Source organism: Nicotiana attenuata, unplaced genomic scaffold, assembly GCF_001879085.1.
Source record: "Nicotiana attenuata strain UT unplaced genomic scaffold, NIATTr2, whole genome shotgun sequence".
In the NCBI taxonomy this organism is placed as follows: Eukaryota; Viridiplantae; Streptophyta; class Magnoliopsida; order Solanales; family Solanaceae; genus Nicotiana; species Nicotiana attenuata.
In genome coordinates, this window is record NW_017673996.1 from 31,186 (window position 1) to 45,072 (window position 13,887).

General features: G+C 37.9%; 2 protein-coding genes across 5 annotated transcripts in view; one reads left to right on the forward strand and one right to left on the reverse strand.

Moving 5' to 3' along the window:
• Positions 1 to 571, forward strand: part of LOC109217786 (membrane-anchored ubiquitin-fold protein 3-like) — a 6,429-nt gene extending 5,858 nt beyond the window's left edge. Inside the window, exon 3 of the mRNA XM_019382054.1 lies at positions 35 to 571. Coding sequence (XP_019237599.1) covers positions 35 to 90 — 56 coding nt within the window. The 3' untranslated portion in view covers positions 91 to 571. The remainder of the gene's footprint in view (positions 1 to 34) is intronic.
• A 361-nt stretch (positions 572 to 932) lies between these two features.
• On the reverse strand, positions 933 to 13,146 carry LOC109217785 (putative leucine-rich repeat-containing protein DDB_G0290503). Of its 4 annotated transcripts, none has more exons than XM_019382051.1 (12): positions 13,051 to 13,143; positions 12,513 to 12,570; positions 11,737 to 11,890; positions 10,960 to 11,160; positions 10,652 to 10,774; positions 10,136 to 10,173; positions 9,937 to 10,063; positions 4,020 to 9,440; positions 2,957 to 3,079; positions 2,746 to 2,844; positions 2,391 to 2,530; positions 933 to 1,610 (listed from the first exon to the last, which is right to left on the reverse strand). In XM_019382051.1, the coding sequence occupies exons 3-12, from the start codon at positions 11,812 to 11,814 to the stop codon at positions 1,328 to 1,330; spliced, it is 6,633 nt and encodes a 2,210-aa protein (XP_019237596.1). In that variant the 5' UTR covers positions 11,815 to 11,890; positions 12,513 to 12,570; positions 13,051 to 13,143; the 3' UTR covers positions 933 to 1,327. The 4 variants fall into 4 exon arrangements, with proteins under 4 accessions (XP_019237596.1, XP_019237598.1, XP_019237597.1 ...); XM_019382053.1 differs by lacking the exon at positions 13,051 to 13,143 and having other exon boundaries at positions 4,020 to 7,859; positions 7,932 to 9,440; positions 12,513 to 13,032; XM_019382052.1 differs by lacking the exon at positions 12,513 to 12,570 and having other exon boundaries at positions 13,051 to 13,146.
• Between the last annotated feature and the right edge of the window lie 741 nt (positions 13,147 to 13,887).

Genomic DNA, 13,887 nt, shown 5'->3' on the forward strand with positions numbered 1-13,887 from the left:
CATACTGAATAAATTGTTCATGCATTTGTCACAGATAAACTGCAGGACGATTCCCTGAAGAAAGGCGGCTGTGGATGCACAATATTGTGATCCATCTGACCAGATAACAAGAATTACTCCAAGTTTAGTAATATCCCATAGCTCGTGGGTTTTTCACTAGCGGGACTTTTGGATGCTTTAAGAAGTATCTTGAACGTTACTGGAATCCAAGAAGATATGAAATGACAAAATTCGAATGACAAAATTCGAAGATCAAATATCATTGAAGCTCTTTACTTTTACCTTTTTTCCTTCTCTTTTCATTGTATTACCTTTAGATTTCAGCTTGGTAATCTAGAAGGCAAAAAGGGATTGGTGCCATTGCTGTGTAGGAACTTCTGTGGAAAGATGTAAAAAATTTACTTTCTTTTTCAGGTGGGGTGGGGTATTGGGGGCAAACTAGTTACAAGAAGCACTAAAGAACTGTTGAAAATCATAGATGGTTTGATTTCATTTGATTCCACATTCAGGCATTTGTACCTTGTTACGCTATTTCTTCTGTTATTGAAGCTCTAATGTCTATGGCATGAAATCGACTATGCCAATATATTGCTTGGGAAAACATGGAAAATGGAGATTCATAACTTGTTTGTAACTGACGTAGTTGTTATTTAATTTCCACGTAGGATATGATTTATAAACATGGACAGTGGAGATTCGTATAGCCGACTCTATCTTGTTTGGAATTGAGATATAGTTTTTGGAATTGAGATATAGTTATTGTCATTTCTACATAGTATGGTCGTACCTTATCACTGATCATTATACCACACCCTTAGGTGTTAAAACTTTAAAACCAAACTGGTCTTACTTCTGTCTGCTCTAGTAACAAGATGCAAGTCAAATTCCAGCTTACATTACAATGTGTAAGCTGTATCACAGGGAGTTACCCACATTGGAAGGGAAATCTTCACAATTATAGACAAAGCAGCTCAGTATGACAAATCTTGACGCCTCTTACACGGCTTAAAGTAGAAGCAGCAGTGTTAATTACAGGATAATCTAATTTCTATACATAATATTACAGCCAAATACAGGTAAAAATGGGAAATGAGGCTATAATATATGGGATATCTAGATCTACACTTAACTTAGAAGGGTGACAAAATTTGACAGCCACATTTTAACATTTACATAGAAGCAAGGCAGCTTGCGGGATTGGTTCCTCAATATTTGGAGCTTATCTTGGCAAGCCAGTCCATAAAACTGAACCAACTTATAGCGCTAACATGAGACGTGTTGGCATCTACTCACAGAGAGCTTATGAAGAAATGGATTCAAAGAGTGGCTATGATGGACTGTCTACTATGGACGATGAGGAACGATTTAGCTGCACGAGCTTCGTCTTGGATGCTCTGACATTCTTGAGAGTCATCTTCAGTTTTTGTCTCTCGCCTTCAACCTCCGCAAACTGGAGGCTTAGCTGGGAGTATCGATCGTGCATCTCCCTAAGTTCATTCTCCATAGCTACATGCTTTTCTTTAATTTCCAACATTTCCTTGATCAACTCGTTAATGTCTCTGAAGCTTTTGAAGATTGCTTCGTCATCACTATGTTGTTTCAGAAACGAACTGAAGCATAGATAAACAGCAAACTGTCACTTCTATTGTTATTTATTCCAAGGACGAAATATCATCACATAGAGCACTGAAATCCAACAAAACAGAACATTTTCATTGTAACAACAATAACAGCAAAACACTTCTAAAGAGTTACATCTCTAGTAGGTTTTCAAGTGAAACACATAAACGGATGATTTGGCAGCTTTGGATGCTGCTCATTGACATGCAAGCAGATTAAGAAAATAATTATGTTTAGTGTCTTGGTAGATAGACCTAGGAAATGCTTCAAGGAATTGCTGTAGAACATGATTTACAGATTTTATATATGCAACCAACATATGGATTATTGGAACTTCATTAGTAATTCTCAGTCCTATTTAGAAGCTACGGAAGAAGTCTTCAGAAAGCCATAATCTGATGTTAGCATAGAATTGCAGCAATGGATCTATCATAAACAGTAATCACAAGTGTTAGCACTGGAAAAATCAATTTAGCAACATGCAAAATTAAGCAGGGTAAAGTTGTCTATAAGTCACGGGTTCGAGGCCTGGAAGCAGCCACTAATGCTTGCATCAGGGTAAGACACCTCTTTGGGTGCGGCCCTTCCCCCGACCCTGCCCAAAATTAAGCAGGGGACACCGTGGCAGTTGTTATTTATTATGTTGATTGAACAATGTGAAATCACGAATGGAGAGATGTACTAAAAAAATTGAGTAAAAGAGTGGCAGAATGAAGTATCTGCTAGGGCTAATTAAGCAGGCAATGATGAAAGTAATTGCAACATCCTACCTCTGGAACATACTAGACTTATTTTTTGCCTTCAATGCTTCAGCAAGCTCAATTTCCAGCGCAAGTACCCTCTCTAGTGCATTACCAGTGCTAGCTATATCCTTGAATGTTGGGAACATGCTTCGGAGCTCTTCATTTGCCTTCCAGATTAAAAATCACGATAAACAGTGATCAGAGGCACAATGAAATATTCAACTATCGTATATACAAGCTAACTTCTTCGTTTTTAGCCGTAAAAGAGGTCATTTTCATTGAAATCAGCACTAAGGTGCTATAATATTTTACATCTAAAAGGCAAAAAGCAAAAGGTTTAGTTCCTTCTTAGCTATAATATATACAAGTCACTTCAGTATACCTTGTGTAATTGCACGAGTTCGCTCTGAAAAACTTCAAAACCTGGATCAGAATGTTGGTCCTCAGGAATGAGAGAGTTTTCACGTTTCATCCTTTCCAACTGCAGCGCAAGTAAAAGAAAAAAAATTTCTATTGGCACCACCAAGTATAATTTATAATCTGATTGTTGCCATCCCAGTTGGATCAACAAATTTGTAAGTTACAAAGAATACCTCTTCGTGTAAATGTTCCATGCTAGACCTCAAATTCCTGCTTCCAAACAGTTCATTGCTGAAATCTAAATGCCTTCCATTGCTTGGTGGTGAGTAACCTTCAACAGCTGTTAATGCAGCATCCTGGTAAAAGATGAAAAAAAAGCACTTCAAAAATCAAAGGATTCTATGGGATGAAATGCAAGAGCAGGGATTTACTGAATTAGATTGATTTAACCACTGAAGTCATTCAACTAGGAAAGTGTAGATTCACTAGATTAAAACTAGAAATCCAATAGGCATATAACTTGTCGGCCCACCAACATATACACCTAAACTCAAATATTAAACTATAAGGTCTTTCATCTTTCTTTCCTTCTTTAAATTTGTTTACAATTTTTACATGTCTTGGATAGATGGGCTATATGACTTTCATCCACGTGGAAGAAAAGTGTAATGCACATAGTTGAACAGAATCTCTTTATTTTATGTACCGCTGCCTTTGTTTCTATATTTAAATTGCAAGTTTAATGCTATAACTCTTCCTATTCCTTCCAAGTACCCTAGGTCCTAGCCAGCATAGATCATGTCTTAATACCTTTTATTCCTTGACATGTTGGTTATGCTTTTATGCCATGCAAAATCCTAGATGGTTTTCCAGCAAAGTTGAGGATAAGTCTCACAGGCTTGGATAGCTGTTGAAGACTGCAAAAATCTATAAAATCATGGATGCTAGCTTGCAAATGCAAAGGAAGCGATGGCTGTTTCTTCCTGTTCTTCCTTTCGTACATAGATAAAATGTAAATGAAATAAAAACATTTGAAAACTAACGCTGGCTTTTTTACAGACTCACGCTCACGACAAGGTGGGTTGGTGGGTTTATTTACTATATACTTGGTGGGTGTAGATAGCATAGGTATGTTTATTACCACATTTCTGCTTTATGTAGCCCAAAAGAGCGTATATAAATAAGATTTTCAGGAAAACATTCCACATCAACTACATACTTACCTTTTCTCAAAAGAAAAAAAGAACATTCTGTATCAACTACCATATCAGTTCTGGTTCTTATCAGAGAGCTTACCGGAGTGAGTAGAAGTTTCACTGGTGAGCTTGATTCTTCACTTCTACCATTCATAAATAAGGTTGTTTCCTTGACATTCTGGACATCAGATGAATCTCCTTGAGGCGTGGCATCAGGAGAAGGATTTACATTTGACTCATTAGGTGCAAGCTCAACTTTGTCCATCTGGCCATTTTCTCTCGTTGATACAATAGAAGATGTGACATTCTCCAGCTGCTCCATAGTCAAAGTAAGTTCAGCTGCAATTCTGGAGTTCTCTCTCACACGTTCTTGCAAAGATATTTCAAGTTTGTCTTTTTCTTCCTTGCAACACTCTAGACTTAGCAAAGCACACTCCAATTCTGCCTTTATTCTGTCATGATCGTTGATTATTTCACGCTTGTCAGAAAGCACAGACTGTAATTCGGATTCCAACGCCAAGATTTTGAGAGCTAGTTCTTCATTCTTCTTCAAGTGCAAAGCTTCAGATCGCTTCCTGCTTTCAATTTCATCTAATGCATCCTGTAACTTCAAAAGCATATCTTCTCCATGCTTTTTGGAGATGGAAACTTGTTGTCTCAACTCTTGGAATTTTGATTCATATTGCTCTTTAATAAAGACTATTCGCAAGGACTCTTGCACAGCAACTGGTGGCCCTTCAGATTCTCTTTTCTCGCGAGCCCGGAGACATTCTGCATCAGCCTTATCCTTGAGCTCCTTCAAATGGATGGATAAGTTTTTGAATTCTTCCGTCTTCAGGGCCTGCTCAGAGAACTTGTGACTTAGCTCTTTACACTTCTGGGTAAGCTCATTACACTGTAACTGTAAGGTGACCACTTCATCTCTGTTGTTCTCCTGTAAAATCGTGTAGGGGTGCGGTTCATCTAATTTGCCTTGGAGCACAATCACCTTGATCTCCAGTTCCTCCTTGGAGAGTAACAAGTGATTAATTTCTTCTTCGGCATTTGCCAGCATGTACTTCAACTTCTCCACTTCTCGAACATGAAAATTATTAGTCTCGAGGAGAGAATCCTCCAACATTACCATCTCCTTCTTGCATTCCTCAAGTTTCACTGTGCTAACGTTCTTGGCATCTGAAAGAACATTACTTTGAGCAATAGAAGCTTCAAAATCAGATCTAACAGCACAAAGAGTTCTTAGCAACTCCTTGTTTTCTTGAATCGAACAAGCCTCACTTGCAAGGCATTGATTCAACTTGGTCTGCAAATCATCGCATCTTCTCTGAAGCTCGGCAATGGACCCATCTGATGATTTAAGCTGCCGCACAAGCTCCAGATCCAGTGTTTCACAATGGCTCATGGCAACTGTGAACTTAACATCAGAAACTATGGCATACTCTTGTATTTCTAGCATATGCCTTTTAAGATCAGAAACATTGGAAAGCTCTTCCTGAAGTTTTTCCATTTGCCCATTACGCTGCTGCAAAAGATGGTCAAGTCTAGATTTCTCCAGTCTTAACTCTGATGCAAGCTGCCTGAAATGCACCAGCTCGGCATTTTGCTTTCCCAAATCCAGTAACCTGTCATTTTTCTCGTTCAGTTGAGAGGTAAGATCTCGCACTGAGCCCTCTAAACCAGAAACACACGACAAATCTTCCTGAAGCTTTGACACATGCTCATCATGCTGCTGCACAAGTTGGTCAAGTCTGCATTTATCCACTTCTAAGTCTGCTGCAAGCTGCCTGAAATGCACCAGCTCAGCATTTTGCTTTTCCAAATCCAGTAACCTGTCATTCTTCTCGTTCAATTGAGAAGTAAGATCTCGCACTGAGCCCTCTAATCCGGAAAAACATGACAAATCTTCACGAAGCTTTGCCACATGCTCATCACGCTGCTGCACAAGTTGGTCAAGTCTACATTTCTCCACTTCTAAATCTGCTGCCAGCTGCCTGAGATTCACCAGTTCAGCAATTTGCTTTTCCAAATCCACTAACCTGTCATTCTTCTCATTCAGTTGAGAAGTAAGATCTTGAACTGAGCTCTTTAAACCAGAAACACAGGACAACTCTTCCTGAAGCTTTGCCACCTTCTCATCACGCTGCTGCACAAGTTGGTCAAGTCTACACTTCTCCAATTCTAAATCTGCTGCCAGCTGCCTGAGATTCACCAGTTCAGCATTTTCCTTTTCTAAATCCAGTAACCTGTCATTCTTCTCATTCAGTTGAGAAGTAAGTTCTTGAACTGACCCCTCTAAACCAGAAACACAGGACAACTCTTCCTGAAGCTTTGCCGCATGCTCATCACGCTGCTGCAGAAGCTGATCAAGTCTAGATTTTTCCACTTCTAAATCTGATGCCAGCTGCCGGAAATGCACCAGCTCAGCATTTTGCTTTTCCAATTTCAATAACCTGCCATCCTTCTCATTCAATTGGGAGGCAAGATCTCTCACAGAGCCCTCTAGACCAGACACACAGGATAACTCTTCCTGAAGCTTTGCTGCATGCTCATCATGCTGCTGCAAAAGATGGCTAAGTCTACATTTCTCAACCTCTAACTCTGATGCCAGTTGCCTGAACTGCACCAGTTCAGCAATTTGCTTTTCCAAATCCAGTAACCTGCCATCCTTCTCGTTTACTGAACCCTCTAGTTTATCCTTAAGACCTCTCTCGAGTTGCAATTCATCTTGCAGACTTCTCAAATTGACTTTCAGATGACTAACTTCTGAAGTGAGCTTGGCAAATTCCTCAGCCTTGTCGTGTAGAGAGGTCATGAGATCCTCCTTCTCTTGTCTTAGTTCACAAATGGTTAACTCATTTTGCTCAAGCTCGTCAGCTACAGAGTCCAAGCCCAAGATCTCTTGAGCAATATGCCCATTCTTCGATACTACATTTTGTAACTCGACTTCAAAGGCAGCAAGATCAACCAGAAGCTCTCTGTTCTGTTGTGCATAATTTTCTTCAACTTCAGAGGTAAGGTGAAGTTTATTGGTCACAGATTCAAGTTCAACCTGAAGTTTCTCCACAAGGGCAGTTGATACATCAAATTTAGCTACAATCCTCTGTATATCATTTTTAAACTTTTGCCTCATGGCAATTATTTCTGATCTACTAGCAGACAAGGATAACTCAGCAACTAATTTTTCACTTTCTAGATTTTGCTTCTCCTGCATAAGATGAAGAATCTTTCTACACGCACTATGCTGAACCTCTTCCAGTTGCATGGTGAGACCTCTTATATCCCTGAACTCCAACTCACGGCAAGAGGAATTGCATAGAAGAGATAGTTCCTTCTCATAAGATACCAATATACCAGCCAACTTACCCTGCACAAAGCTAATATCTTCATGAAGATTTTCATTTGAGGAAGCCAAGTCCTCTGATTTGGCTCTGACAGTTAGCAAATCATCCTTCAGAAGTGAAATCTCATCTTGAAGCCTACTGCTTTTCAACGATTCCTGTTTCAATGAAGTGGAGAGTGCTTTATTTTCTTCTGCAGAAGCTTCATATCTTCTCTGAGTTGCTGTGTGTTGCACCATGATTGCTTCCTGTTCGATAACCTTCTCAGTGAGGAGACAGTTTGCCTTTGAAAGATTCACGAGTTCAGCTTCCAAAGATTGATTCTGCAGAGAAAGATCGCTGCATTTGAGGAAGCAACTTGCTTTCTCCTCATGCAAAATGTGAACATCTTCCAAAGCAGCCTGTAATCTTACCACCAACTGCTCCTTGCAGAGATTCAAAGCCTCCAACTGCTGAGCAAGTTCGCCCATATCTTTCTTCATCATTCCAGCATTAGCATTTGCTTCAATCACAGTTTCAAGTAAAACCCTTGAGAATACATCCAAGTGCAAGTTAACTGAGTGCATTTCACCAAGTTCTTCTTCAACCTTCTTGTAAAGCTCCTCCTGCAAGCAAAGTGATCTTTTCAAGTCATCAGTAAGGACATCTCCACTGAGTGTTAGTTTCCTTGCACTTACATGTTGATCCTGAATTGGCAACTGCTCTGTATTATCATATTCTTCTAAATTCTGAACAATATCTGAATATCCAAGGAATTGTGGTTGCGAAGGTTCTGGAATTGCTTGCTTCATGAGGTTCTCATTAGTCTCAAACATGGACACCACCTGTAAGGAAAGAAGCTCCAAATCCTTTTGCAGCTTATCTACTGCAATAGAATAATTCAAGCGGGCTCTTTTCAGAGCTGCTTCTGAAGTAGAAGCTCTTCTCTCGAGCTCCTTATTAAGTGTATCCAAATCACGTCTCTCATCAGCAAGCTGTAAAATACGCTGACTCATATCTTGTCGCATTAATTCCATTTCAGCTTTGCTACTCGAGATGGTATAAAGGCATGTCGAATGGTCATTCCTTAGACCCTGCAACTCTGCCAGCATTTGCTTCTGATTTTCCTCGAGTTCTTGAACAAGAGCTTCGTAGTAACACTCCATCTGATCCATTTTTCTCAGCAGATTTTCCCTTTCAACCTTTGCGTCATCCAATTCTCTTACCAGATCAAAAATTTTGGCTTTCATTGCATCAATAGCAACTGTGGAATCAGTTCCTTGAGTAACCAGTGGGGGTATGCCAATATGATGAAGCAAATTCTCTGGTGTACAAAGATCCAATTCCAACCCAAGCCCTGACAATGGCTGTTCAATATTGGGTAAATCTCTCGCTGTAGTCTCCTTTATATCCACTGATGTTACTTTATTTAGCAATAACATCTCATCTCTTGCTCCTTGTTTAACCTCCTGTAGAATTTGAAGCAACGCCTCCAATTCCGAATGAAGAAACCTGTAGTCTCTTTCATAGAATCCAAGACAAACTTTATTTTGAAGTTCTTTGATTCTATCTTCAACCACTGAAATTCCTTTCATCCATCTTACCTGTATATCTTGAACTAAGCCAGAATCAGCAACACCACTTTCACCACCACGATTTTGACAGCTTGATTTCAAAGCTCTTAGTCTTTCAATACAATCTTTGAAATTTAAACATTCTGATTTAAGGACAGAAACCTCTTTTGCCAACTCCACGCTAGAGGATATCTCAGCAGTAAGCAGCTGACAAAACTTTTCTGTTTCGGAACCCAATTTATTAGCTTGACTTTGAAGAGTGCTTACCTCAAGTTTAAGCTCAAAAACTGATGATTCTGCCAATTCCAGGCTTGCTCTAAGTCTATTATTCTCCTCATAAGCAATTGCCAGTTCATTATCCACTGAGCAGTCCAACACCCATCCATGAACCGAACTACTACTCTGTGCCGTTGCTTGATTATCAGATTTATTACCTTTCTCTGACAGCTGGCCTTGACTATCAGTTTCATGTGCACTTGATGAATCATGCTTTTCGGCATATAGACTCTCTGAAGTATTGGAAGAACCATCAAATCCAGCTGTCAAGTCAGTACATTCCTCCTTTAGTTCCACTTCCTCCTCAACAGAAGAGAGTTCTTTAGCCTCTGGTCTGAATCTGACCCTTGAACTAACCTACGCCAGAGCAAATGGAACCAGAATCAGGATATGAAAAAGAAGCAGATCAAGAAATTTGCAAACTGAACGAAGAGAAAACCAAGGAAATCAAGTAACTTGGATGACCACAAATTTTGTTCTATTTTTCTACAACATTTGTTCAAATTGCAAAATTGGCACGGTCAACTAATAGGTTAAATGAAGCTGGTAGTAGCAACCAGTAATGCGTACTCCATATTTAGGAGTTCGGCACCCTTGTACAGTAATTTGTGGCAACGATCTAGGGCAAGGAAACAAGAAAGAACATATAGGAAGTCACAGAAGCTGATTTGACCAACTGCAGTGCATTGGGAATTAACATTTTGGTGATTCAGAAACCTTCATAACATTTATATTATCAAAAACGCAAATCATATTTTCACGTTGGGCTGATGGTAGTTACCTATTTTAAAACTAGAATTGAGACTCTAGATCACTAAATGAAGTACAAAGGGAGAATTAAAAGTAATCAGACCTTATCAATGTGATCATGTCCAGTCTCTCCGGAAAATAGGACTTTCCCAGTACCAGAGTCATCATGCTTGTTATCGTATCCTGACTGCAAACCTCTCTCCCTAAGTTCCCTTTGCTGCTCAAATTCTCTGCAAGCAAATGCACCTTCTGTCACTTGCTCATAAGAAAAATCATACCACTTAGATGTTAAGATGTGCTACCTGAATCCCGTTTTAGAGGTTAGCAACTGAACTGTGACCTGGAGATATAACATGCAATTAAACAGAAGTGACAAAAATAGATAACAAAATACTCATAAATGAGTAACTATAAATTCAGAACTGACACTGACAGAGAAAAGTAAATATTAAACAGAATTGTGAGGGGCAAGGATCGACTGGTAGATCAGATATCATACATTCGTGCTGATATAATATTATCCTAATCCTAGAAAATTTAATATAACTGCAGCTGCATTAGTGACCTTGGTTTTGTCTAAGAGCTGTTCTGGAATTCTAGAAGATGGGAAATGGTGAAAACAAAAAAGGATGTCAGTGCAACTACACAAAATTAAGAGTGATTATTAATTCAGGTATTAAACATGCCAATTGAGAATAACTTTCTTACATCAACCAAGAACAATTTATTATAGCACATCATTATGACTTAAAACACAACATCTAGACATGCTGAAGGTAGTCAAGTAGAAGTGCCACGAATAGCAATATTTGCCTCACATGTAATATTGTTCCTGCATTGCATCCTTGAAGAGGCAAAGCAACAGCAGAAGGCTTCGATGCTTCAGCATAATCAGCAAGATTAATTGTTGCCTCGCCCAGGACACTAGATCGTGAAGAACCCTGAGAGTATTATCAGATTCAATGAGAAAACTATTAAAAGCATCAAAGAGGAAAATTAATCCACTCAGATAGTACAAAAAGACAAGTTTAAATTTCTTTAGATTAGCTGTCAGAAAAGCTCTTTTTTATCCATTTCTGTTGATAAAGTAAAGCAATGTAGAAGCTAACAAAAAACAAAATTCTACCATGGCAACCACAAGTTTGTATAGCTTCTCATCCAATTGTTTGCTTTTGACATCTTGAAGAAGCCTTGTCGTTTCATAAATTGGATCACCCCATTTGCATGTTCCATTTCTTACAGCCGCTTTGGTCGTCTTTGCAATTGTTTTTCCAGAGTCAGCAGGGATAAAAGATATGAATAACTTGTCCCATCCAGTTTGTGGTATCTGTAACACCAAAACGGCGAGCATTAGTCAATGCTTGCTCCATGGTAATGTATACTGGAGATTAGCTACTTCTGGTTTTAACCAAATCCATCACCAAAAGTACAACACAGCACAGTGAACTTTGCATCAACTAATTGGTTTTTCGCAATGGTTACAATTTTCTTTATAGGTGTTAGACATAAAATATTTTTCTAGCATATGCTTTTGTACCACTGACTAGGTAACTAATACTTCACTGAAAAGGTAATGATTGGGAGGACTTTGAAAATTCTGCATTAGCACAAGATTAGGGCAAAGTTATACATAGTGTAGATTGCCAGAGCAATCATGTTATTATTGCTATAATCCTAAGAAATTGGCAAAAGCCAAGGAGTTACATGTTGCAGGATATATCTCTATCTTGTATTTAGGCATTATTGACCTTTGATTTCATATTGTCTTTAGCAAGCATTTAACCGCCAGAAGGACTAAAAGCAAACTACTTCTCAGCTACTGAAACAATGATCACATTCTATAATAATGTGCATCTGGCCACCAGAAATTGCTAATTTTTGAAATAAAAAGAGTTCAACTTACGTGAGTAGCATTAAATTGAAGCCGAAAGACCACTTTCACTTTATTCTTTTCAAGCTTCCACTTAGTGCTCCTCGACATTGTTGCATATCCAATCTAGCATCAGCTACAAACCATGATTTCCCCTCAGATCCAAGCAATATCAATCTCAGTTCCACTGAACAATTCATGAGAAGTAGTAGAGATGTCAGAAACGAAAGTAAAATCAATAATTCACCGAAAGAAGATACAAGAATTATTCATAAACCAATTACACCTTGAAATGGCTTCTGAGCATATGATACTCCTTATTATAAACTAAATATTATAGTCTAGCTTCTACTCTCATAATTTCTATTGGAATCGGGAAGCCATGACATTTGAAAAACTCGACATAAGTTCTCACATTAAACCAAGCTACCTACTTAAAGCCACAAATTACACATTCATGCTACAAAAAAGTAAGGCATAGTAAAGGAAACTAAGTCAAAAGCATGTGAACATTTGCCGTTATCGCACAGCTCAGGCATGGCCTACAGGGAGGTAAAATTTTAGGCAGGGAAGAAGCTAGAGTTAAAATTTAGGCTGAAAATGTGCTGATCATCTTAATTATAACAGGTTTCCAATATAATTAACTACAAGACACTAGCATTGATCCAAACAAGCAGTCAATTAAAAACTAAAGAGGTCTCAACTAAAGAAGAAATTCCACAAAAATAAAAATTGGATCTTGAAATTTGCAAGTGGAATGCACAAAGTCAAGTACATTTAGCTCAAGATTGAGCTAAACCCAGAAATACCTATTCCAGTTTTGCAGAGTGACTTAAAGATCCAGCAAGATTCTTCTGATCCACACCCCTAAATTCAAACAATGTGAATTCAAAAATCCAACTTTAAACCCCACAAAATGCAACCAAGATATTCCTGGACCCAGGAACAAACAAAACCTTAAAAATTCCCAAAGTAAAAAAAATGAGATCTTTTTCAACAAGAAAAGCAAGAATGAGAAATGGGAATCTATTAGGAAACCTATATTTACAGTACACCCCCAAAAGTCCAAGAAAACAGTAAAGTATAACTATTACACAACTGTTGTTGTTTTTTTCCTCAAATAGTGAGAAAAAAGAATTTTATTTTTGTTAGTAGATTTCACTGCAGAAACAAACACTTCACAGTTACAGCAGAGAAACCACGCGTCACTTCATGAACAGTAATATTTCAATATTCAAAAGCTCAAACATCACATTCAACAAAAATAAAAAATAAAAAAATAAAGAATCTTGAAAAAACAATGGTGTTAGATAAGTGTGAAAAGGAGCTAAAGAATAGTGGTTTCACCTAATTTTAAGATCTGCGGGGAGCTTAAAATGCAAGGTAAAAAGCACCTTGAGAATCTTTAGAAAGAAGAGAAGGAGGTGACAGAAAAGACAATGGCTGTTGCGTAAAATAGCAGTAAAATATAGGGGTTAAAATTTGAAATATAATGAAAATCAGGGGGTTTAAGATTAAAGAAAGAGATATCCCGCCAAAGCCTGTAATCTTCAGTAATTAATTTTGGATTTATTTATCTAATTATAGAGGATTTAGAGGGTGCTCTCTTTATTATCTTGGTCTGAAAAATTAAGGTTGTTAAAGTACAAAATTGCCCTTCGCCTCTCTGTCAGCAACCACACTCTGGCACTTTTTTTCTTTTTCTTTTTCTTTTCTTTTCAGTTTTCAGTCTGGCACTAATTGGAGTAGACAGAGAAAAAATACAAAAAAGAAAGAGACTTCAACATTGACCGGTCATTATCATGTATTTTTATTCACTTTCCATTTATATTTGAATGGTAATTTAAATTTTAGCGGAATTTCAAATTTGAATTTTTTTTTGAAATTTATGTCCAAACGCCTACTATATCTGGCTTACAAATACTACATATGGTTATTTTTATCCAATTTCACACGCAACGTGATTTTGTTATTGTAATTTCATTTATAGAAATTATCAAATGTAGCGATGTATTTACTACTTTTATGTATATTCTCTTTGAAAAAATGTCTTTATTTTCATGATCTTAAGAGTTGGTTTCATAGATCATATCCCTTTAATGCAAACTCAATTTAAAATCGAGAGAAGAAAAATATCTAGCAATAATAGGATAATTAAAACTAGTGGGAATCCAACCCCCCCCC